At 39.3% G+C, this 27204-nt stretch overlaps 1 protein-coding gene and 1 long non-coding RNA gene across 2 annotated transcripts in view; one reads left to right on the forward strand and one right to left on the reverse strand.

Annotated features, from left to right (window-relative positions):
- Positions 1–1533: 1533 nt before the first annotated feature.
- On the reverse strand, positions 1534–4546 carry LOC140994881 (uncharacterized). The gene is made up of 2 exons (XR_012178748.1): positions 4475–4546; positions 1534–3738 (listed from the first exon to the last, which is right to left on the reverse strand). It is a non-coding gene; the product is annotated as an uncharacterized lncRNA (long non-coding RNA).
- Positions 4547–6834: 2288 nt separating this feature from the next.
- Positions 6835–27204, forward strand: part of dagla (diacylglycerol lipase, alpha) — a 38697-nt gene continuing 18327 nt past the window's right edge. The window contains exons 1-8 of the mRNA XM_073463793.1: positions 6835–7537; positions 24880–24981; positions 25073–25284; positions 25475–25576; positions 25678–25816; positions 25956–26043; positions 26899–27033; positions 27125–27202. Of these exons, the coding sequence (XP_073319894.1) occupies positions 24887–24981; positions 25073–25284; positions 25475–25576; positions 25678–25816; positions 25956–26043; positions 26899–27033; positions 27125–27202 (849 nt within the window). The 5' untranslated portion in view covers positions 6835–7537; positions 24880–24886. The remainder of the gene's footprint in view (positions 7538–24879; positions 24982–25072; positions 25285–25474; positions 25577–25677; positions 25817–25955; positions 26044–26898; positions 27034–27124; positions 27203–27204) is intronic.

Consider the following 27204-nt stretch of genomic DNA (forward strand, 5'->3'; position numbering starts at 1 on the left):
GAAAGCATAAATGCACAAAACAAACGGAGGAATAGACTTACCTACAGTAGTGTTCAAGAAACCCATTGGTCAGCATGCCATGCCACTTGTGTGTGATGGAAATCTCAGGCCTATCATATCACAGTCATTATCTCGAGATCTTGAATTAATTATATCATTATCTCGGAAAACAAAGTTTCATTATCTCGAGATCTCGAGAAAATTATCCCATTATCTCGGGAAACCGGCAGTTGTTATTTCGAGATAATAACTTGAAATCTCGAGAAAACAAATGAAATTAACTCATTATCACAGGAAAACGGAGGAAATAAAATGTATGAATGCATGGCCCTTTAGGGCTTCCGTACATTTCAACTACAGCCTTAACACCTTCTTTAAAACAGTTAGGATGTGGTATTGGACTGCATTAGGTTTAACAAGCTATAACTAATGAAAAGACAATTGAGTGTAAAGCTAGCACACAAGTTATTTACCCAAAGCTGTCACATTGTAACTATGCTAAGTAGAATGACAGTTGGCAGATGCCACCAAACAAATCATCCTGCCATGAGTGCAATCGTTACTTATGTTGGCTATGTAGACCTCAGAAGTGTGACAGTATACATTACAGACCATGCATGCTTTATTAAAAACTGTTGTTACACCTGTCATGGCAAGTCTAGGCCAGTATCTTTATGATTTTTTTGTGTATTCATTTGAGAATACACAAAAAATCATAAAGACATCGGCTGGGAGGTTAAAAGTTTAGCAAAGTTCACACAGCTTCTTCCTGAGTAGAAGTCTTATCAACAAGACTAAAGAAACTTTGTGGGTCTTCAGGTAGAGCACAGTAGAGCAGATCGATAATGGCTTTGTAGGTCACTATACATATTGATTATTGAGGGCAGAAATACCCACATAACATCAGACACTGACCAAACGTAAATATTTTAGCAAGTATCTCTCACATGTGGTTATTAAAGAGTGATTCAAGTTAAATCACAAACTGTTGTGAAAAATAACTAAATACAGTTCACCCCTAAATATAATTTAATATGAGTTTTCAGCTGAGTTTTGAGGTTTGTACTTTTTAAAAAATCTTGTTGAAGCTTAGAAAAAGCTTATAAGGGCCATTCAGTCACATTTTAAACATAAAAATAACCAAATCTAAAAGTTTTAAAGATTGTCAGCATGGCAGTATGAGTTGTGCTCTGTATTTCAAAATTGGAGATGTAGATATAGGAACAAAAAGCACTGAACATTAATCACAGAGTACAGAGAATAAAATTTAGATTTAGTCCAAAATTCCTAAAGGGTTAACTGAAGAGGGTGTTTCAGCATGCTAACATGCAATTATTGCATGCAATTATAATTATTAAATGTAACTAATTATTACATTGTCTGTGCAAACTCAAATGGCTGATGAGTTTAACTGAAAAACATTTTCACCTCCAATTGATTAATAGATCTGATGCTCTGTCTTCAACTATATGATGCCAAATTATAATTCATTTTAAATAAGAGTGCAGTTATTAAAAAATAAGTACTCACTGGTTCACTGGTTCACTGACTTTAATAAAGGTAAGATTACAACCTCTTTCTTTTTTACATTTTACATTTCGGCGTTTGGGGGCAGAGGGGAGTGTGCAGAAGGAAAATATGTTAGAAATATATCAAAAATATATCATAACCCATCATTATCATCATTACAGTCATCATGAAAAAACATAACCATTTCCATCATCATCATCTTACATCGCCGTCATTGCCATCAATAACATCATACATCATCTTCTACAGTTTTATTACATTTTTAATGTAATTTAACTTGCTACAGCACATGTGCTAAATGAGGAGTCCTATCTGAATTATTGCATTTATACGCTGTTGAAATTATGAAAATAGGATTTTTCTTTTTTTTTATTTGGTAAACTGTATCGTACAATGTGAGGTGAAGTTTGTTTGGTGTTGGCATACTATCTTTTGGATGTGTTTGGGGTGTTGAATATGGTGAATGTGCTATGTTTGTACAATATATTTGGCCAGTAATGTGTGGTAAAATTCATACTCACCCTTACAACTAAAAATCAAGTAATGGTGTGTGTCAGCTGTCTTTCCGCTATCTACTTATGCAAAGTCTCCATGAGCTTTACATATGAGTGGACAATATTGTGTACAGCTGTACAGTTGAGTGTGTGCAGCATCAACATCGTGACTAGTCAACATTTTTTACCTTTGAGTAAACTACACAACAGTAGTTCATCTACAACCTACTTTCATTGCATTAGCAGCCTAGGGTGCTGTCATTACATTATAGTTGTACTGAGTTATTAATGAGGTTTTAAAAATGAGGATTTTTCCTAAAACCACATAAGGGGAACACAGTGAAGACAGAAACAACTCTAATGTTTTGGCAGCAGGCTTTAAACCCGATACTGCAACACTAATGGCTGTTCAGCCTGCTACAGCTACATCGACTGTAGGATGTAAACAGATTAAACCAGCACAACTGTGGCTGTTGTTGTACGACATGAAAGGTTATTGATTTGTGACATCATTTGACAGTAAAATAAAACTCTCTTATTCTAAAGCAATAGCTAACTTTACTATTATTCTTTTCAACATACTTGCATCTTCAACAATCCTCTACATCTCATTCCTAAACCACTGCATGCTTATATTTTCTTTCTCAGAAAAAGTTGATATTTTTAAATTGCACTTTGCTGTTCATCATCAGATTTTTGTTTTTAGATATGCAGGGATTCAGTGTCTCCCCTCTGGTACTTGGATAAAAGAGAAAGCAAATCCCTTCACTTTGGCAATGATTTAGCCAAAATATGTGCAATACATCACAATGCATATTCCCACCTGTTTTTCAGGCATACTCTTTCAATCGTCATATTTGAAAATAAAATAAAACCTAGAACTCTGATAGCCAGTGTTAATATTGATAAGTTTCAGCATTATGAAGTTTATACAGTTTTTCATGATCTTTAAGCAAAGTGAACCAAGCTCATTTTCAGTGTGAGACTGCACAAATATTGCAAACTCGTGATAATACTTGTGCAAACTGGATTAAACAAGATAAAGCAGTTGGAAAAGTTATTGTTAGAGAGTTTAGGCTTTTAAGCCCAGTACTACAGTGTGAGTTTTTTTAAAGATTATTACAATTCAGATGCGATTCTGAAGCAATTTCATGCATATACTATGTATAATTACGCTCCATATACAGCCTTGATCAAAACTTGAATGGTTTCAATTCACTACAAGTGAAAGCAGGTCAAAAATAAAAGTTGCACAGTGGCTCCCCATCCCCCATGTGTACCATCATAGTCTGTGAACCACTCAGCAATGATGCTGTAACTAATCAACCAATAAATACTTTAATTTGAGATAATGGTTTGGTTTTAATTTCTCCTCGCCAGTAGCAACACTCCCAACAAGATGGCTCCTGCAGCAATAACAGCACCACCAATGAGAAAGGGCTTCAGGTGTTCCAGAGAGTCTGTGCCGCAGGCCGCAGCCTCGTCACCTGCCGCTGCTGCTTCAGCTTCTGCTGCCCCATCCTGGGGAGGAGGATGCTCAGGCTCGGGGGCTGCAGGGGCAGGCTCAGACTTGCGTGGGGCTGCCGGCTTCTCTGCTTTGGATGCCGCCTTGGGCGCTGGAGCCCCGGTCTTGGCCTTGGCTTCCATGGACTCAGGGACAGAGGTGTGGTCTGGTCAGCAGGAGTCTTTATAAGGTCAGCTTTGTGCTGCTTCACTGAGGAAAAACAGCAAACAGACACAGCCAGATGATCCCTCTAAATTAGGCTCATGTTCATGTTATCTGCTCTGCTGAATGTAGAGACACTGACATAGGAGCGAGCCCATGAAATCCACGAATCACTGTACAGCACTGAAGCAGTCATGTGGCAGTGAGGCCTTAAATGTGACCTTGGAAAAAGATGACATTGATGGGAACAGTCCGATGCTCAGAGGACAAGGGAATTGTTTATTTTGGTCACAGCAGCTGTGACATAACCTCCACTGATAAAAATGATGTTACAACAGCTTCCTGTGTAAAGCTTTTTCATTTGCTAGATCTGTAATGGAGGAAGAGGGAAAGGTACCGCAGTTGCAGAGCGTATACATAGCCAGAACTGAATCTCTATTTCTTTGATCAAGACAAGAAAGTAATCCAGATGCAATAACATGTAGAGAGCAAAACAGAGCCCTTCCTCTGTCTTGCGCTCTGTTTTCTCACTGTAAAAACTGCATGAGTCATTTGTGCTATAAATGGAGGACAAGATGGAGGAGAGAATAAGGCCATTGGTGACTGCGAGGAAATCAGTGAAAATGCAAACGCGAAAAAAGAATGAAGCGAAATATGCACTGCTGAAATTATGAGTGTATCATAGCAGCTAGCACTTTCCAGAACGTAGGCTGTCTTTACAAAAAATGCTTCCTACTAAATCCTGCAGTGATGTGATGAGAGGAAAAATATGGGAATTACATACCTGTCCAACAGCTCTGTAAAGATGACAAGGATGACAGAAAAAGGAGGAACTGCAGTGGTCTCTGGAAGTGAGAATGTCCTTAATATAAGAAAATGAGAGAAAGCGAAGAGATGGAGGACACTGAGAGCAAGAGGGAGGAGAATGAGCAAGGGAGAGGAGGAGAGATGGGATGTACCACCTGGTCCACAAAATAGGGGGAGACTATTCTTTGATTACATCCTGGGTTTTAGAGACTGTTTGAAAAATATCTTAAACCAGAAAGAGTTATTTAAAGATGGAAAAGTTTTTTCTGTGCAATTATGAGATATTATACATGTTACACATGGTTTATGTGAAAACAAGTTTGTGTTGTGATTTTTGAGGTATCATGTAGATGGAGCAAGTATCCAGAAAATGACATTTTTCACGGTTTACTGAGGTTTAAGTGCTTACTTTCACCCCTGGGTGGGTTTAAGGGTGCATAATGTTGAAAGTATGTGTAGGAATCAATCCATTTTATACACAATCGCATCATTTTCTGATAAAGAGCAGAATGACAGGGCTACAGGTCATATACTGCTCATCCGTGCATGTAAACTCACAACTAAAGCTGAAAATCAGAACTTTAGCCTCATTGTTTCATTTCAAAGTCAATGTGCTGGAATATAGCGCCAGCACAAAATAAATGAATAAAAGCAAATCTCTTCCTCTATCCATGTATTCATTTTCTATACCCAGCATGCATTGGGCAATAGCTCTCTTTAACCTTACTGAAAACAATGCAATTAACATCAACAAATCAGGGGGCATCCACATACACTTAGACATACAGAGAGGTAACAAATGCAGTAAAAGAACCGGTCATTGCTCTGAAATTGTTGGAGCAGAATAACAACACTTCTGCATTTTGCCTTACCAGCATACACCCCAGTGACACCACTCACCATATCTTCCCATAAAACTTATTAGGTCATGCAATAAGGAAATGAGACATGTTTCATTCTTTTCTATTAAGGGGATTCCTTCTGAATCATATTTCCTCTATATATACACAAAGGTTCTTTATTTTGTTGGAAATGTTACATTGTGAGTATGCAGAGCACTATCTCTTCGTGACATTATACCCTTTATTTCCCAAACAATCATTTCATGTATTCATCAATCAAAATGGATGTTGTTGCTATCACACACCAGATAGAGGCAGCTTTTGATCTATTTCCAGACAGCAGATGCCTGTCACATAACCCCGAGCCTTGAGGTCAGCAGTCTTAGCAGCAGGTCATGTGAAAGTGAGAAATCCCTGCGAATGTACTTGGACAGGATTTCTTTTTCTCTCAAAAAAAAAATCTATATTTCTATGAAATTGTTGGCATATCCTTCGCTTGTTCGCCTGCATTTCTGACAGATGACACTACACATATATTCATGTGTAGATTTTATGACGTGACGCAGATCCACGCCCAGTATACGTCCACCCAAAGAAGGTTGTAATGTCAAGATAGTAATCGGTAAAATGACGAGAGAGAGAGTTGACGGTCAAACGCGTAGGCTGCTGGTTGACGTAAAAGACACTGACACGGTGAGTCATCGGGACTCCCAAATGTATATTTGATTCAATAAAGTTGTTAAGAAGAGATAAAAAAAAAAACAAACGTGTCAAAAAGAGCTCGAAAGTCAATCAAAATCAAACCTCTTCTTTTTTTGTGTGTCAATGTTTTCACTTGAAATATCCCTGTATAAGATCGCATGACAAAAAATGTGACGGAAAAGAAAATACAAGGGCTAAGAACAAAATGTATACAATATGGGGGACGGGTTAATTAAATACAGTTTTGTGATAATAAAAAGGTAGCTTATACGTGTAGCTGATAGGACATTCATATAGGGGCGTCATTTTGATAGTTGTAAGCATATTTTTTTATAGGTTTTGTCCAAAATGCTGCCAAAAATCTATGTTTTGATTTACCGCACGAGTCAATCTTTGCCTGCATCGTCGTTTCGTCGCTGTGGTAACGACCTCTGATGTGATAAAAAAGAAGAAAAAAAATGCTCCACTGCGCATGCGCATTTTATCACAACATCAAACACGATATTTTTTGCCTTTAATGTAGTGTCATTTTTAAAAAAAAATTTTTTTTTATTAGAAGTAGCGTTAAAAACAGACGTTTCCCTCAAATTTTAAAGTAACCGAACAAACAGCAGAGTAGGCTGTCAAACCCCTCCGGGTCTCTCTGGGTGACTTCACAAAGGGGAGCGGCAGCCTCTCGAAAAACACTGCTCTCTTTGAGTCCGCTGCTGAATCCTTGATATTCACAAACCACCAGTGGCGCCCTTTCTCCGCAGGATCTCCAAAGTGTCTGCGGTCTGCCATTTACGAAGACGAGTCAGGTGTGCGTACACTGAACACTGTATGGGATTTGCGCAACCAAACACGGAAGGGGGGATACAAGGAATTCTTACGTATTTGTGTTGGGAGAAAACGTCCGAGGGGTTGGGTCAGCTTCACGGGAAATGCTCCCTCCGTTCAGGCTATCCGTGCGGAGGTTCGGGAGTTGTCCGGCTGATGGCACACACAAGCTGCTGACTACTACGTGAGGATCGCAGGGGCTCGTCTTGCTCGTCAAACCCGAGGCACTGTCATCTTCTGTGGACAGAAATCATGCCGAGCTCCGACGGAGGGACGTGAAAACGACCCACACTCAGTCAGCTGCCGACGGCCGACGACGTGTTGCAGTTAAGCAGGGGAGCGAGCCGTCAGTCTCCGGCGGTTTGAAAGCGACCGTGTCATTGATTCCGCTCTTTGATGGCATGTATCAGGTCTGCCTGACACCCGGCAGATAACCGAGGAAGCCCCGGCTCTTTGATGTCTCTGGGTCCATTCATCCCGCTGTTGTTATGACGTCTGTACGGTTATTATAATTCTTATCCGTGAGACATTTGTGAATTCACCCCCCCACTCCCCAAAAAAACCCCGAGCCGGTGTCCGGGAGAGAGCGAGGCTGAGGCGGGTCGGCAGTCGGAAGGATATGGGAGAGCGAGCGGAACCGATGCAGTGGGTTTTGGCAAGGCATCGTCAAAATTCAGGTGAGCAGCAGCTACCGGATCCGGAGACTGGCGATCTGACCGATTACCTGCCTTTAGCTGTGTGCACATGCAGGGCAAGCCAGCGGCACGGACAGTGTGACCCGGCTTCTTCTCTGTTCATGTTCTAGTGCTCGTTTGAGACACATTTCTTAGGCCACATCCACATTAGCTAGGCCCACAGGATGCCACCTTAAGCAGCTGTCCTGATTTAAATCAGATTAGACACTACTGCCGCTGCTGCCAGTCGACTTGTTGGGATCACACATTTGAATGCTGTTGCACATTTAAACACCTAGGCTGCAGCTTACTAGTTTCTCTGGCTGAGTTATTGTATACTTGTCAGTTATTCTACAACATAAAATGATGACAAATGCCAATCACAACTTACAAGAGTCTAAAGTAATGTGGCAGTTTATTGGCCTGTTGGTGTGCACTACCAGTACCCTGCCCCATAGCATTCACATGAATGAGTAAATATAGGTGTGAATGATATGTCAACATCACTAGAAGACTTGACAAACCAGACATAAATCATAGCCCATACATAATCGGGACTCTCTGCTCTTGGTTGTGCAGTAGATGACATGCTTCCCTTTTAAAGGAAGGAGCTGGCACAGCGACAGTAAGGGGAATGTCACACCTGTTTATCATGCACACTGAGAATATATTCACTGATAATTTGGGCCCTCCTTTTCTCACGACTTCCAGTTGTAGATACTGTTTTTCTCTGTTGTCATTATGCTCACGCCACTCAAAGTGCAAATGCCTTCACTAAGCGGTGTTTCACCATAAGTGAACACCTCTAAGAGCTACGAGGAATAAGATACCATGAATGATATGATATTTCAAGAGCTGACAAGAGATGAGTTCATGGAAGAAGAATGTGAAAAAGTGGGAATTGTTAGTCATTACACATACTGTAGTCTAGACCTGTTGTGGTCTCCTGTGATATGATGAGGCACCAGACAAGTTTGTTATGAGCAGATAATGTTTTTATGGCACACAGATAAGTAGTGGACTATGTCCCAAAGTCTTGTACTTTAATATAGATGTCTGCAAATAATAAAAAAAAAATATATAAAAAATCAATCCAAGCCGAGCCATCTAAAGCGCCATCAACACCAGTGTTTACACTTGGTTCTCTGGTATCCCTGAAGGCTTCAACCCTAGTGGATACCAAGAACCTCCAGGGAGTGCTAGCAGATACAGTATGTTGTCTCTCTGTTTTCCTCAGCATTGTGCATGCGTGACCTCTTCTTGTGCCAGACAACCTGCTCCTCTGCTCAAATATTGACTAATTGTTTTGGATTGTTTGATTTGGCACTGCCTAATACTAGTGTTTGTCCGTTAACAGGTTGTAGGGCTGGGCGATCTGGCCTTAAGATACTATCACAATATTATTAGGCTATAGGGCGATACGCAATATTTATGTCAATGTTTTGAAATCTCCTAAAAAGCACATCATAAATGCTAGGACAGACTAATGATTTTACTTCCACAGGTGACAAAAGATATTTTAAATAAATAAATACCTCTACTGATATTGCAACAACATTGTAGGGATGACTATTGGTACTGGAAATATTAACATAATAACATTTTTGATAAATGAACATCAATAATGTGGATATAATAACTAAGTGGGTAACTGAGTATCAAAACAGCCTGGTGAATTCAGAAAATTACATCACTTTACTGTGTTGCAGCCTTTAACACCAGGAAAATGCAACACTTATGCCATATCACAATATAGCAATATCCAAAATCTAAGACCATATATGGTCTCATATCTTGATAACAATATAATATCGATATATTGCCCGGCCCTAACAGGTAGTTGAGGAATGACACTGATTTGGGATGAAGCAGCAGCAAAATAAATCATTTTGCAGTATTTGATGGTTTGGTCCAGCAGTGACTAGTGTCAATAATGATGGAGCAAGTCTGAAAAAACAATCTGGAAAACAGCCTTAAATGCATGCATAAAGTCCTGTTGCATGTGTTCATCAGTGATGATTAGTGTTTGGATCAAGAAGTATGAGACATGGACATGGTATAATACAGCTCTTAAGAACCACCTGTTCAGTTTTGGTGGGATTAGAAAGAGTATAATACGACTACACCGCAGCCTAAGATTTAGCTGTAACCATTCTGCAGATGTGAGGTCACTGCTTTAAACAGAAAGAAGTCCTGTGATAAAATGCTGCCTAGGCTGGTTTTTGATGTGTTTTAATTTTTCTCTTCTAATTTTCTCATCTGCGTTGTGTCCTCAGTTTACCTTTTATCGTATATGTTGTTCTGCCCTAAAAGGCCAAAGAATTTTTTAAAATCCACTGTTGTACCTTGCAGTTGTAACTTTGAATGAAATTACTGACTTGTACATTTTTAGTAGGTCTCATATTTATTTAGAATAATAATGACACTCTATTAGAGCAGTGCGATTATCTGGAAACAATGCACACGTACTGGTCATTATACCATCATATAAATGTAAATACCATGTGTAAGTTGTTTTTGTATATGTGAAGGCTCAATCATAAACTTGTGTTGATATACAGTATATGTGTGAATATGCTGTAACAAACACCATGTAAAAGAATATGAGTTGCAGTTTTATCGACCAACAATGGGCATATGTTTGGTTGGAAAGTTGTAGGCCTGTATGATCTCAACAGACCGTCTTTATTGTCGTGCCATGTCGTGATGATGTGTAGGTGAGTGCTCGTGAGAGAAGAATGGATATAGGAAAACACCAAGACACGTTTACTCCCTCATTCAGGGAAATATCCTTCTACTAAATTGATATATTTACACATATCAGCTAAACTCAGGAGTGATTTGATTAAAATTTTACACACTTAGGTAAACTGCAAATATTCAGCTCAGGTGTAAATGTAATTCTTTGTCTGAGATAATGAACTCAGACAAAATGTGATACTCTCGTAGTCTGTGAATATAATGCCACAGGCCCTTGAAACTGAAGTTAATTTTATTGTCTGTGTGCAGAGCACATGTCAGCATGAAAAGCAACCCTTATTTCTGTAAAACATGCTAATTTGAAAGCAACAAAAATAGTTTGTTCTCAAAGTTTGGTTTAATTTGTGTTCATTTGTCAGACAGACAGCTTGAAATGCAAGTTTATGAGAGATAGCATGCCGATTAACAACGTTAACAGTTGCTGATAGCCCTATGTTATATCCAGTCCATTGATTTATGTAAGGTCTTTGCTTTGGCTTGTGGAGATGTCATTGCATGCGTCATAGTTTCAGACTTGCTCTTTTTTGAGTGTGACAGTGCATCATGGGTCAAAAAAGCCATATAGAAAAAGACATCACACCTTGATAACGTCCGTGAGAAAGTGTTGATGGTGTGGCAGATGCCTTGCAAGCGAGAGTGTGTTTGTGTGTGTCCCCTCCCTGACAGACGTGCATGTATTGCAAAATCTATAAGCCGCAGAACTGAAATCATGTGATTATGCAGCGAAGCCATTATTAGAAAGCTGTTCAATACAAGAGTGTGAAAAATTTAAAGTACCACAATAAATTCAGCACTGCTGAAAACCTGTGGCTGCAGTAGTGTGATGCTGCAGTTATTTTCAGCAACTGACCAGATACAGATCTGTACATGGTTAGTGGCAGCTAGCCACAGACAGGTTGGCAGAGCGCATATGTTAACCACCCCAGCATAAAGACACATGAATGTATACACAAACACACACATGCAATCTGCAGTGCACATACTATCACATCAACTGAAAGAAGAGAAAATGGAGTGGGAAGAGGTGAAAGGGATTGAGTGGGTGGCAGTGGGAGAAAAAGATGGAGAAAGAGGCAGAGGGAGAGTAGGAGTGAGTGGCACATGGCTTTCAGTCTAAAAAAAGATGAGCAACACGAAACCAAAACCAGAATCTGGATTAGCTAGATAAGGAAGAGGAGGGGGACAAGGGAAGGCTCGAGGAGAAAATGTAGGTTTCTCCCGCACTGAAAATGGTGCAGATGCACACGCTCGGTTTTCATGCTCATAAATGTCCTCTAAAATATGAATACTGAATGAGCGTGTGTGGATGGAAGGAGAAGGAGGAGAGAGCATGAGGATGGGAAGACAGAAGATGAGAAAGACAGAAGGTGAGATGGAGACAGCAGAGGGTGAGATTCTTGAGGATGGACAGAATACCGCTGTAGTGTGACAGGATAGGGAGAGACAGGATCATTAGAGACAGCAAGAGCGGAGCCAGGGATGTGACAAATGCTGGAGACAATCTTGATCTGAGCTGAGTGTAACACTGACCCAGGCAGAAAAAGAGAGAGACTGGAACAGATGGATGTATGACGGAGAGCAGGAGACAGATATTTGGGACTGTGCTGCAGTCGCGCCAACCCGACATAACCTCATCATTTTCACCCCCCCCCCAAGCAAATATTTTCCCTTTCTTGTTGATTCCTATTGATTGTGACACCATAACAAGTTACCTGCAGGACAGGGAAGGACAAGGAAGTCACTATGTGGACATACACGTGTCCACGTAGCTTTTCTTTAATAAAAGATCACAAATTAATTGTGCAACAGTTTAATAACCCTTTATCACATTATATTGATGTGTTCCTGGTTGAACTTTGTGTACCAAATTTCATTATATGCCCCACACACAGACTCCACCATGACATTGAAGACATTGTCCTGTTAACATAAAAAATACATACATACATACATACATACATACATACATACATACATACGTACTCCTACCGATTTTAAAAGATCTTATTTTTTCATTCACCAAATAAAAGTGCTATGTGAGCATTCTAACCCCATGGATCAGCACATGACATCTGTATTCGCAGCAGAAACCAAATATATTTTGTACCAGGATGTGTACGGAAGCTTAAGTTAATGCCGGAGCTTTGTTCACCTGTGTTTTGTCAGACACACCTTAGTTTACATAGATCATATAATCCCCTCCAGAGTGCTGTGAGTGAAAGCTTCTGTATTCAATACTGACATTTAGAGTCACAGTGTGTGAAGAGTGGCACTTGTGAGGAAAGAATCACATCCCTATTGATTACTTAAACATGTCCACAAGGATTTTTTGCTGTATCTGTTGGTCAAAGATAGAAACAATTCAGAAATGTAGTTCTGTTGTATGCAAGGGAATGCACTTCAGTGGGCCTGCAAAAAAATATTATTTTATTAATCTGCTGACTATTTTGACGATTAATCGATTTATATTTTAGTCTAGAAAATGTCAAAAAAGTCTCTTCAGTTAAAAGCATGAATTACAAAGAAAAGTTACAAGTCCTTATTTTAAAAGCTGAAACCAGCAAATGTTTGACATTTTTGCTTGAAAAATGACATAACGAATTAATCTTTATTGAAATAGTTGTCAACTTTTCTTCCACTTGACTAATTGATTAATCAGCTACTCGCTGCAGTTGTACATTTCAGAAATGGAATAGATGTTTGAAATGTTCTGTCAAAACATTGATCCATGCATGATTCCTGGAGAAGAGGTGAGGTCAAAATGTGATGCATTTTGAAGCACACCTTAGGCAATTCATGCTCAGTGCATCAGAGCAGATCATCCCTATTCTGGATGGACACCCACGGAAACACACACAGCTTCAGAATGGTGTGTAGTACTATCACCCACTTGACAAAGCAAAAGGGGAACAATGTTTCATGTTTGTTTAATCAAGTGCTACAAAATAGACTGCACATTCCTACACTGGTGCTGCTTCCCTGCAAGACAGCTGTTGTTTGTTGGTGGCTGTACCAGCATATATATATATATGTTTGAACTATAATAATAAACCCAAAGTTTCTAGAAGGGATACTCGACCCCAAATCTGTCTGTAGGTGTAGGCCCGAAAGGTGCTTGTTAGTCAAGTGGTTTTCACAGCAAAAGAAAAGTCAAAAACATCTAGAAACTTTCTAACCACCGCTGCAGAATGATCTGCTGTCCATGCATGTGCTCACGATTGCGCATAATCTTAAGAGTTTCGCAGTGATATGGCTGAATGCTTTCAGTGCAGCTTCAAAGCTTTTAGGGGCAGTAATTCAATACAAAAGCTGTTTATTTTGCCAGTTCATTGAGAAAAATGTGCTTAGAGAATTCTGATATCATTCTTGATGGTTTCAAGAGGTTCATGTGGACATTTTGATGTCCTAACTTTTTCCAACATAAAAACCTTGACACTTCTTGAATCAATAATAACTGACAGAAGTCAAATTGAGGGTGAGGAAGCAACAAACTGTGTACAATTATCTTTTAAGACAACAGAGTGTATTATCATACTGTTTTATCATATTTAATTAAATATAACAGTTTAAGACAAACGATTATGTTGCAGTAACATATTAATCCCTCGTAAGAGCTGGGAATTATAATGGACCAGAATTGATCACCTGTTTGTTTTAAAACCAGTTTCTGCTCTCTCCTGTGTGTGTTGAGAGTACTATGCTCGAGAATGTAAATGTTCTTCTTCTAGAGCTTGGTTACAAAGGTGATGGATGGGAGAGAGTGTGATAGAAATAAAGAAGCTATAACCAACAGGCTGTGTGCCACAGCTTGGCTTCATGCTGCTGTTGCTTCAGCACACTTGCTGCAAGTGAGATGGAAGAGTGGGACTACTTAAACACCTGCTGCTTGTCATACAAGAGCAACCCGCTGTCTGTAAAACGAGGAATATATGTTGAGTTCAGATGGGAGTTGAGTTTGCCATTGGTGCAGATATTAGATTCAAGTCCAGTATTTGAGTCTACCTCAGAAACAATGTATTGGTCTCTTGAAAATGTTCTGTGTAATCTTTTGAACATTGAGACCAGGTGAGTTTTAACTTTTTGTAAGCAAGGTTGGAGTGTCTTAGAGTGTCCACCAACAGAATATAGAGATAAGAGAGCAGCCAGGCCCCATGCAAGACAAAATAAGATTAGTATGGATTTAGCATGTGTAGAAGATGCACCAGAGAGTTCAAAAGCAATCATTCTCAGTGTATCATTTTGGAGGCTGTGCTGCATGCCTGTGCCTCTGTTTGTTTCAATAAGTCCATGTCAAAGACAAAGCCATAATGACGGTCGGGGAGCCCTGTCATTGTTGTTACATCATTGTTGTTGCACCACGTGGGTACAAGCCTGGGCCTGGCACACAGTAGGACGCTGCGCGGAGCACAAAAGCATTGCTCACATGCAGGAATATGTCATACTCTTTTGACAGAACACATGTCATTTCGGATTCAGACGGAGTCACTAGCTCAGGTTGAGAGTCAAGAGTGTGCATGACTCATGCGTATGCAGAAAGCACTATCATAGTAGAGTCAGGCACAGGAGTGCTTCCTGGAGTTGTGTGCGATAGCGGATTTGCCCTAAAGGTCAGGTTTTAAGCATTTAGACACTCTTTGATCTCAGGTTAGAAACACAGCAGGGTGTGTGGTGTGGGCCAGCTTCAGGTGCTGGAACTCCATGTATTCTTTGCTTTAGCGGAAGGTTTGGCGATATGGCCTGAAAATCATATTGCAAAATGTTTTGGCTATATTGCAATACATGATATAGTATATATCCTGATATTTTAATATGCCCTTAAAGAAAATGATTAACTTTCTTTTAGAAATACAGTGGATTGTTGAGTCTCATCTCCAGGTCTTCAAATACTGATGCTTTGGGTCGGTGGCCCCAATTCATCGCTAACCCAAAGCGTCAGTATTTGCCTTTAAAATCAACAGAGGACAACACTTGTATTTATATGTAGGACAGGAGACACAGGCCATTTTAAAACATCAACAAACGTCTCTCTCAAAATGTCTCTATATTAAAAGTCGGTTCAGAGTATGGTATCCAACTTTAGCTGTGTTTATTCTGCACCATGACTTTTTTTTCTCCTAGCTCTATAGTCACCATAGTCAGAACTAGTGTTGTCACAATATGGGAATTTGTAACTTCGGTTACAATACCTTGAAATGTATCAATATTTGACAACATGAGGAAAATTATCCTTGCACCATTTTTTTTTCATTTTCATTACTACCTGTAATGTCGATCGGGTTTGCTAGCGCTTTTTTCCAATAAAATGAAATGTTTTAAATGTGGCCTCAAACAATTGATAAAGATGGCTTATTGAGTGAAGTGGATGCATGCTGAGAAACAGCATTAGTCAGCTAGCCTGTCAAAAAGTGTGTATTCTGCTGTGTGCTTGTTTTGAAATATTTATTAGGCCTATGTTGTCATAATTTATAACAAGTGTGTCCAGAGAGTTAGTGTTTTGGTTTTTTAAGAGTAAATATCCTAAAGAAAAAATATGTAGAAATCCTTTTTATGGAGAGGATTTGGTAGCATTCTTGGGTATTTATCTATTTTAAGGATCATTGGTAGAAGATGAGGCTTACTTGCAAACTATTCTACTCTTAAAAACATTGTCTTTATTTTATGAAGATATGCAGTTTCTGATTGTAAACATCTATCCAAATAAATAAATATCTCCACCTTTCTTGTTTGGTCACAAATTGTCAATGGGTTAAGGATGTTTACTACAACCATGTAACTCTGTCAGTGCATCACTGTTAATGTCGGTGTGATCTGTTAGCATTTCACTGTGGTGCAATCAAAAGTCTAAGTGCCTCTCCTAATGTCTACAGTGGAGGCTAAACAGCACCACTAATAGGCTAACATTCCTCGGGCTGATGGATGGGAAAGCCTTTGAGGAGGCAACAGCTATTAGTGAGGATGCTGGGTGGAGACATGTACTGATGGCCAGAGCTTTCTTCCGTGAAATTGGCCAGAGTTATCTTCTGTAAATTCAGGCTAGAAGAGCTGATTTAGATTTTTGGCTGGAATGTGTCTATGTCACTGTGCAACCTGATAGATTCATGATACTGAGATTATTGGTATAGTGTACCGTCTACTGTAAGTAGAAATAAAAAGCAAGGTTGACTTTAAAATGTTTATCATCAACAGAAAATGAAACTCAAATATGATGATACAAATTTTATCCAGAGGATGAGTCACAGCTGTGCTTATCCAAGTCTTCTGCAGCTGGATGTGGATAGTTCACTGATAGTCAAAGGGACACTTTTCTGAGGTGTTTTTCGCACAATGATCTACTCTGAACCTCAGGAGTAATAAATCAGAAATATTGATCAACCTCAGAATCTGTGGTTACTGTCGTTGATTGACACAGGCCTAAAAAGTGAGAATACAGACAAAATAAATGTAGCATTGTCCGGCCTGTTTCTGGTTGTGTTAAGAATGATTAATGTGATTGTTAATGCTCTTGCTCCAAAGAAAACTGACAATGATAATGGTAAATTACCACCATTATTGTAACAATATTTCATGTCTCAAAGCAATTTACAAAGTGGCTCATAACAGCTGAAACTATTGGTCGATGAATCCCAATCTCCTATTTTTTGATTGGTTGTAACTGTCTATTAAACAAAAATATAAAACATTCAACAGCAGCTCCAATGAGGATTTGCTACTTTTCTCAGTTTAACATGTAGAGAGAATACTATCTTCAGACTATTCTGGTTTGACTAAACAAACTAGCATTTAAAATATTTACCCATTACTCAAAAAAAGGTGGAAAACAATAAGGCCACCAATAAAAGGAATAAGTAAGGCGAATGCAAATTTGTAATCAGTAGTGCATTATATTGGACAGATTGTGGGATAAGTGTAAGTTAATATAAGCTAAAATAATGATTTGTATAAAAAGTGACAAGATAATCTGTTATGTATCCAACACTGTTTCGGAGTAGGGATTGGGCAACAGTTAAAGTTTGCAGTGCCACAAAAATCTTAATTTGGAAACCATAAATCATCCAGTACCAGCTGGGATAGGCTCCATCCTCCCTCATCCTGAACAGGTAGGTGTATAAGAGGACGAAGGGATGGATGCATGTATAGATGGAGGGAACTGGCAGTGGTCTTTTTATTTTTACTTCTAAAAACTTTATCATTTATGTAACAACAAGGTCATACTCTCTAATCCCATGTAATTTATAATTATGTCATAATGTTTTTTTCCACTGTAGAGGTCTCTGCTGGGAGTTTAAGCCATATTGTAACAACAGGCCTGAAGGAGTGTGCTGATAATGGTGTCCCTGGTGGTCTGGTGCATGCACGCCTTCTGCATTTAAGAGATCTGCTTGATTTCCCCGGCCTGATTGGTTTTGACCTAAATGAGATTTGGGGAGAGTTCTTTTCTTGTCCCCTCTTTCTTCCCTCCTTCCACTGTCCTCTTTAATGTCACTCCAACCCAGATAGAGTTTTACAAGTAGCTGTGAAGTGGCTTCAGTCACATGAACCCATTCACACATCCCTGTTTTTTTTGTGTGTTTTTTTAAGTCTCTCGCATTACGTCAAAACTGAGGAGCTGCATAGGAGGATAAATATTAAGATCTGGAATCTGTAGGCAAGAGTTGCTATATGCCTTATATACAGTGTTTCCTCAATATCCCAGCCTCCTCTGAAGCTTTGGCTTCTTAGAAATAATTACAGCAAGCATTCAGCTTTATCTTGGGGGATCTACCCATTTGCTGTGGATGGCTGAGAGTAAACAGGTTCGTCTTCAACCAAACACTCCTGCGGCTGATTTCACTTCATTGTCCTGCCTCTTTGGTTGAAGGTCTGCCAATCAGTTGGACTGCCTGCTGTGGTGCTTTGATTGGAAGGAAAACCTTCATACTGTCACTGTACTGCTCATGGTTTAACCCCTCTGCCTTTGACACAGTTAGCCAGTTGTAATCACCTGCCAACACCACTCAGGCTAAGTTGCTGTGAAAACAAGTTTTGTGTTACTAAAACATTGAAGGATTTAGCTGTTATTGGGCTTAGATTGTCCTGTAATGTTTGTGCTCGTTACGTGAAATCACAGTTTCTTGGTGTGTTATCATATCCTCATGGTGCATCATTCAAAGAAGGTGAGGAGTTTCATTTTTCATATTACTTTTGAGCTATCATCTGAGCCTCGACGTGTCAAATACTGTGCTGTCTGTAGGGAGCCCCTTTTATAATTTGAAAACAGGGATGCATGAGATAACAGAAACACATTCAAATCTGGTAGCCTTACAGTGCTTACCAGTTTCATGAAGCTCACAAAACTATTATGTAAAAATTAAACTTTATAACTGTTTTTAGCCTGTAGTTTATAGCGTTAAGGTCCTATATTATGCTTATTTTATGGTTCATGCTTTTATCTTGGCTGTCAACTAGAAAATGTTCAAATGTTCAAAAACACAATATTTTTCTAATACTGTTCATTGCTGCAGCACCTCTATTGACCCTCTGTCTGACCGCTCCATAGTAGTGCCTGTCTCTTTAAGGCCCCCCTCCCAAAAAGCCCAGTCTACTCTGATTGGTCAGGTCTCTCAGGCCTGAGCAGGCACCGTCATTGTGTTTCTGCAGGTCTGTCGATGTTTTTGCAACCACAGCCATATTGGAGGCATGGCCGAAGGTGGTGACTGTATAGTTGTGACATCACAAGTTTACAGAAGTCCTGGCAGCTCGTTTACAGGCTGCGTGCATTTCTACATGGATTTGGATTGAGAGTTATGATACTTTCACAGTACTTATATACCACCGGATTCCGAATAGTTAAAAATGATTTTTTTGGAGTGCTGAGGCAGAATTGAGGAGTATACAGCCTGAGGAAAGAAGCTGCTCTTTGGTCTGGTGGTATGGTACAGCACTTAAAGTTTAGTTTGTTTTGCTTTTGTCCACATAAACAAGAAATGAAAGTTCCTTTTAGCAGCTTAAAAATTGATTTTCAAGAAGTCAAAGCAGGCGTTAACATTCGGGTGAATTATAGGTGTCATTCGCAAGATCATTCACAAAGAAAAAACTAGTTCCACCAGTCATTTCTTTGTTTCAGTAGAATAGAAAAGAAGGTAATAACTGCCACGTGCATGTCACCCAATTATATGTGATCCACGTTTAGCTGATGACTGCATGTTTTGTCATGATACCCATCGAGGCCCATGATGCATGTGTGCATATGAAGTCAATTACTCATTTCAAGCTCAGTGCTGCACAATAGTAGAGTTGGGTAATATGGTTAAAAAATGTCATATTGATATTTCATGTTTACGAGGGTCTATTCACATTCAGTGTTAGTCACCAAAAGACATTGTGGGTTTCCTTGACTAGAGCTTCAACTAACTAACAATTTTCACTATTGATTAATATGTTGATCATACCTTTTTCCATTAATCAATTAGTTGTTTGGTTAATTAAATGTCTTTTAAGTGTTTCCCAAAGCCCAAGGACGTCCTTTTGTTTTGTCTATAACCCAAATATACATGATCAGCCACAACATTAAAACCACTAACAGGTGATGTGAGTAACATTGACCCACCCCAGCAGTACAATGAATCCTGCCACGCCACAAAAACTGCTCAGGAATGGCTCAGGGGACATGACAAAGAGCTCAAGGTGTTGACCTGGCATCCAAATTCCCCAGATCCCAATCTGACTCACCTTCTGTGGGACAAGTCGGAACAAGTTTAATCCATGGAGGCTCCACCCCCCAAAAATACAGGACCCAAAGGATCCACTACAAACGTCCTAGTGTCAGACACCAAAAGACACCCCGAGAGGTCTTATGACCATGCCTTGACAGGTCAGAACTGTTTTGGAACCCATACAATATTATATATATTTATATACAATATTTTTATAGTATAAAAAACAAGTGATTTTAATGTTGTGGCTGATTGGTGTATTCAGTTTACTGTCATAGAGGACTTAAGACACCTATTCAAACTTGAGAAGCAGAAATCAAACAATGTGGATTTTTTTTTCTTTATAGAGTTTAAACGATTGAGTATCACAATAGAACAAAACAACTGTGTTTAATTCATTTTATTCCTCGATAAAACAATCGCGAAGCCAGATTTCGAACAATTTGAAACCTCCATCATTTACGTCTGTGTAATACTACTTGCCTTTGCTGCTGAATTGCGGTGTTTCTTGGTTCACTACAACCTGAAAAATCCATAGTGCTATTAGTGGTCTATGCTGAAATAACAGACCAGAACAAAAAGTGTTTTTTTCAATATTTTCAAGTTGTTTTTTTTTTTATGTTGTAGAACAAATATAATCAATATACTGTATATTTAGACAAAGTATTCAGGTTGTTCATCAAAGACTGCTTTGAAAAGCACATCAAGCTACTGTTATGACTGACAAAGCAATCATCAAAGCAAATTATCAGTAACCAGAACATTGAAAACCTGTCTTTCTTCCTTCCAAACTTGTATAACTGTTCTTGTCCTCTCTTCAGTTCCCAATACACAAAACACATTGCAAAAAGTTTATAACAGCAAAGGAAGAACCATACATCTAGCATATGTTGCTAGCCTATCTCACCTTGTGTTTGTGCACATATAGATATAAAACAGGAATAGCTGACCCGAAAAGTCCCACATTTGTCCAGTGAAATAGTAATTGTGGCTGGTCATAGTCAATCCAAGTAAAGACCAAATAGATCTGACAGAGACAAGTCGCAGTCACAGGAGGAACCTGTATTTTATGTTGGTCCCCAACAACTGGGTTAAAGCTTCAATCTGTTTTTGGACAAAATGCAAATCAGGGCAGGTGTTTAGGCTCAATAAGCACCCTCTGGAGAATTAAAGGAGGGAACTGGCACAACAAATTATCCCATATGTTTAGGGATAAACATATTGGGTAAAAAAGGCGATGAGAATATATCTTATGATTTAACATTTTTATAGACTTTACATGAGGACAAGAGGATAATAATATATTTGGCCAATGCAAAGCTCTAGGACTGTGACTATTGAATTTTGTTCCAAGTTAAAAACCCAGTGAACTTGGGAGGGTTAGATCATTGCTCTAAGGTCTCCAGTGTTTCTGTGTGACTAGTGCTAGAAAAGAGAAGGTTTGTAAAAAGGTATTTCTCCACCAGATCTGCACAGAGGAAATGCCAATGTTTTTCTGTAATACTCACACATCTCTCCGAGAGCTATGTAGGTGGTAGCACAAATGCTTCAATGAATGTTTTCATTTCTTTTTTTTTCCCTTCAGAGGTAATGAGGTACGTTCTTGTTGAAGTACAAACCAGGGAAAGTATATTCTCTGCACAAGAATTGTTTGATTCTATTTTTAGGTTATTTCTCAAGTTTAGCGCGGGTGAGTGTTGTCCTTTCTTGTCCTTTTTTTTTAAGAAACCTTAGACCCCTTTCAATTTATGATGATGTGCTGAGCTAGTATTTTGTATACATGCAATACATGGTTTGGTATAGAGCAGTAGAAGGATTTGAAGTCTTTTGTGGATATCTGAAGGAGAAGCTCCTTTTGGTCTGTTCAAAGTCTGATCTGTAACTTGGCAGTTAGCCTATCATTTATAATTAGTAGCGCAGATGCTTTTTCTTTTCAAATCCTTTTTGAGGGCAATGAGGACACTTGTCATCTTGCTTAAAAACAAGTGCTTTCAGAGACTGGTTTCTGGGGATCTATAATCACTGTTAAGGCTCGAAGTTACCCAAGAAACCCATAGTAAATGAACTTCTTTGTTGATGCACTTCACAGGACATCATGAAACACAAAGCACAAGGTGCAACTGTTGAAGACAGCTTTTTGTTCAACAGTTGTTCAGCTGCATTCTCACCTTACAGTATCACCCTGTAAAAGAGTACGTCACTGGCTATACTCACACTAGAAGTGGAATGGCATACATGTCGTCTGGCCACTAGCTGACATGCACAAGGAAAAGATAACATGATCATTCTTTCCCATCCAGGTAATTTCAGCAGATCGGTGTAAGACTTTCAACACAAACAAGACACATAATGTCAGGGAACAGAAGCGTGAACAAACAAAAAACAAAACATGAAAACAAAGGAATGCCAAGGGAAGTGTTTTTCTGCACCTCCAAGCTGTTATATCAGTACTTGGCTATCTTGGTCCAATCTGACCAGTTGCCACTGGAGTTCACTTCAGTGCACAATTGCACATCACTGACTCTCTTTGATCTATTTAAATGAGCAGCCTTAGTCTTGCAACTTATGCTTTTTGCTTGTTTTTGACCCAACCAGATTGCCTCAGCAGTTACACCCATTGTGGAAATGTAGATCACTGCACCTTTGCTGTGGTATTTATCCATTTTAAACAGGAAATTATTGTATAATACTGCATCCTTGGTGTAGTATGATATGACACTAAGGAATGATGCAACTGTCCCTCGTGCTGTTTTATGCAGGCACGATGCAGAGTGAGACTTTAACAACTTTGATGAGTGTGGTATTTAAGGGCGAAACAGGGAAGGTGCTGCCAGGTTTTTGATAGCTAAAAAAATGTGAAAAAGTGTTCTGAAACTAAACTAAAAAGCAGAGGAGTGCTGGATAATGACCAACAAGAACTTTGGAAATTAAGTGCCGTTATCTGCTGCAAAGCTCATCTCTACCCTAGTTTATTATCACCCTATGGCGAGATGTTTTATGTATATATTTAGACAATGGTTTTGGCATGATGGATGGCATACTTTTTTGACCAAAGTGGAAAAAAATGCCCTTGTGTTTTTCAGCAAATATGTAGGAGCAGCTCACAATAAAGGCTGTATCAGCCTGTATCAGCACCATAAGGCCTACATCAGCATCTCTGTGGCTCTTTCTCTCCCTACTATTTCCTCCCTCACATGCCTTTTACGTTTCATTTCAGTTTCACCCACAGGCAACTTCATAATGCTTTTGCAAAAAATAGAACCAACACAGTGACGTAAAAGAGTGTTTTTCACGTGGCCATAACCAGCATGGGGCCATCATATATCAAAGCTGGTCCTCCTTCTTTTGTTCATTAAGTGGTGCATTTTCTCTGCATCCCTTCACCCACTTAGCCTCATCTTGTCCACATCCCATTATCTACCACTGTTCTCCTCTGTGCAAGTCTATTTCCGTTACAATCCCTGTAGCCCTCTCTCAGTTTTCATATAGTTTAAACAGAAAGTTAAACACTGGCTTATTCATTCTGATGATGCCAAGCTTTAGCAAGATCTGACCAGTATTAATGTGAAGTGTGTTTGTTCAAGGAGGTGTGTACCTTTTTAGTTGTTTTGATGCTCACCTGCATGTAAGATAAGAAAAGAACTTTAATGATAATAATGATGATATAATAATAATAATAGTAATAATGATAACTTTATTTATATAGCACTTTTCAAAAACAAGTTACAGAGTGCTTTACAAAGACATAAAACAGGAGAAATAACAGAAAACTGATAAACAACAATACAATTTATAGTGTTACAAGAATAAAACAAGTGAAGTAAGAATTACTCAAACATAATAAAAACAAACAAAAAAGAGTGAGTGAGCAATTGAGGAGATATACGGAAGCCTTAAAGGGCCATGCATTCATACATTTTATTTCCTCCGTTTTCCCGTGATAACGAGTTAATTTCATTTGTTTTCTCGAGATCTCGAGTTATTATCTCGAAATAACAACTGCCGTTTTCCCGAGATAACGGGATAATTTTCTCGAGATCTTGAGATAACGAAACTTTGTTTTCCCGAGATAATGATATAATTAATTCGAGATCTCGTCATTAACTACATAGCTCCTCAGCTATGTAGTTAATGACGACATCAGGCTCACTTAGATTGCGCCGCCGATATAGCTGAAGCCTTGCTAACCGTCTTTTTAGATTATGCACACTAATGTGTATATTATCTGTAATAGCAAGGCATAATGCTATTTCAGCTTGTGTCAGGCCTTGATTGAAAAGATATATGACGTGGTGATCGATATGCTCCTGCTCCTCTGACATTGCTACACTGAATGATGTTTCCTGCAATGATTTAATATACTACACTATCGATTTGTTTTCTCAAGATCTCGAATTAATTATATCGTTATCTCGGGAAAACAAAGTTTCGTTATCTCAAGATCTCGAGAAAATTATCCCGTTATCTCGGGAAAACGGCAGTTGTTATTTCGAGATAATAACTCTAAATCTCAAGAAAACAAATGAAATTAACTCGTTATCACGGGAAAACGGAGGAAATAAAATGTATGAATGCATGGCCCTTCAGGGCTTCCGTAGAGATAGCCATTCTGAAAAAAAAAATGTTTTTAAGAGAGATTTAAAAGAAGAATTGTATTGAGTGAGACTTAAAATGCCTTCTGATAAGATAAGATATACTTGGATGTCCCCATAGGGAAAAGACATCAGGACCTCAACAACACATAACTTCTATGTAACAGTGTACAAACGCATACACACCTTCTGACAGCTGATGTCAAACATGCACCTGTGCAGAATCCAGGCATAACGACTTTTCAGGCAAAGATTTTAAATCATGTCCCTGAAGTTCTTTCTTCCTCTGGTCTTCCCACAGGGCAGTGATGCCTGGCATGGTGATGTTTCGGCGGCGCTGGTCAGTAGGCAGTGATGACCTGGTGCTGCCCGCCCTCTTCCTTTTTCTATTGCACTGCATCTGGTGAGTCCGAATTTGTTTCACTTTTTTGCTTTTTTTGCATTTACATATTTTATTCTAAAATTCTGATTACATCTCTGGCTTTCATCCTCAGGTTGGTGGTTCTGTCTGTGGTTCTGTTCGGTCTCCCGTATGGCTCAGACCAGTCCTGTTCTGTAACGCTGGTTGACCATGGCCGAGGGTACCTGGGCATCCTGGTCAGCTGCCTTATCTGTGAGAGCGCCATCATGTGGCTGAGCATGAGAGGCAGCATTCTGTACACACAGCCCAGGGAAGCTGTGCAGTATGTCCTTTATATACGACTAGGTGAGACTCACTATTCTTTCTGAGGCTCTCTTTGAAACAGGATTACCTCTTGATGCTTGTGAGAACTGGAGGAGGTGGTTGTGAGGATTACTTACTGGGTTTCCCAGTTAAGATTGGAACACTGTTTATATTGATTGGGCAGTTATTGATTATTTATCTCCTCACCCCGTCTCCCTCTGCCTCTCTCTAGCTATTCTGTTGGTCGAGTTAGTATATGCTGTGGTGGGAATTGCCTGGCTTGTCCAGTACTACCAGCCATGCTCTGATGTCACTGCCAAAAACTTGGCTTTGGGTGAGTGCAAGAGGATATAAAGGAGACTGGAAATGAAGCATTTCAAGTTGAAAGAAATCTGTCATGCTTGAGTGTGAAATATGTTTAAATGTTCTCTGCAGGAATTGTTGCATGCAACTGGCTAGTGATATTCAGCGTCTGCATCACCCTCATGTGCACCTTTGATCCTACGGGTCGGACTTTTGTCAAACTGAAAGCCACCCGTCGGCGCCAGCGTAACCTCACTACGTACACACTCAGGTATTAACGGGTTCATCGATTCTGTTTCTTTCTCTTTCTCTTACTTTGTCTCAGATAAAAACTCTACAAAAACACAGCCTCCAGGCATGTTCAGACAAATTTAGTTTTGACAGTATTCTCTGCCTTTTTCTCTCCATAGACACAGGCTAGAGGAAGGCCAAGCCAGCAGCTGGAGCAGGAGACTAAAATTCTTCATGTGCTGCACAAGAGCCCAGGATACACAATCAGTGAGTCACAGCACACGCTTACCCATTTCCTCTCTGGGCTGAAAGTAAACTAAAAAGGACTGAAGCCAGAAATATGTCAGGCATAACGTCCAGTGAGCGAGTCATTAAAATAGGCCCTGACAGGATGAATCAAAACTGTGACACAACGGAGCTCATTGCTCAGCTACTTACTGGTAGCATAAAGAATTTCATATAAAATATGAATGGGAAATGATTTCATTGCAGGCTGAATCAATTTACAAGCTGTCTGCATACAAGAAAAGCACAACTGCAGTCATGGACATTTCACCATTCACTCAACTAGACTGCAGAACTGAATTTTGCCATCAGCTTTTAGCCAACAATCCAGTGCATTTTCCTAAAACTAATATTTGAGCAAGGCACGCAGTCCTCTGTGAGAAGGTACAAATCAAGGGGACATGACAAACTATAAGTGTGCTTCAAAAAATATCCAGGCAGCTATAACATACTGCCTTACATGGCATACATAAATACTTAACTAATACTAATTACGTTTTAATGTCCAAGTGTGTATTTATAGTAATAAACAAGTAAAATTTTTGGCAAACAATATTGCTTGTGAATTTGAGAAGCCAAAGTTACCTCACCTTTGGGTTAAAGCTGTGCTATAAGCCTAACCTATAAGCCTAGAACACTGCAACTGGGGTGGGTAGAAATATACAATTTTTTATTTAATGGACTATTACTCGCTTGAACAGACAGTCAGACATTTTAAAGGTTGCATGATGATTATATAGATTTTTTGGCAAGCCTCCCGTGGCTCAACTCTCTTTTTGTTACCGTGCTTTGCCAACATGTCATGTCATGTCTGATATCTGCTACTCTCTTGTGCAGGATGCGTATTCAGAAGTGGCTAGCCTTTTTGCAGAGTTCTTCAGAGATCTGGACATTGTGCCAAGTGATATTATTGCTGGCCTGGTGCTTCTCCGCCAGAGACAGAGGTCTAAGAGATCTTCTATCCTGGACCAGGTATCGTTATCTGTAGAAAAAAATGTTGATGGCTGTATCTTTGTGCTGCTGTGATGAAAATAACTTCTCTATTCTGTTTTCTCTTTCTAAGGCCAACAATGACATTTTAGCCTTCTTATCTGGAATGCCTGTCACTCGTAACACTAGATACCTGGACCTTAAGAACTCGGT

Source organism: Pagrus major, chromosome 4 (genome assembly GCF_040436345.1).
Source record: "Pagrus major chromosome 4, Pma_NU_1.0".
Lineage (NCBI taxonomy): Eukaryota > Metazoa > Chordata > Actinopteri > Spariformes > Sparidae > Pagrus > Pagrus major.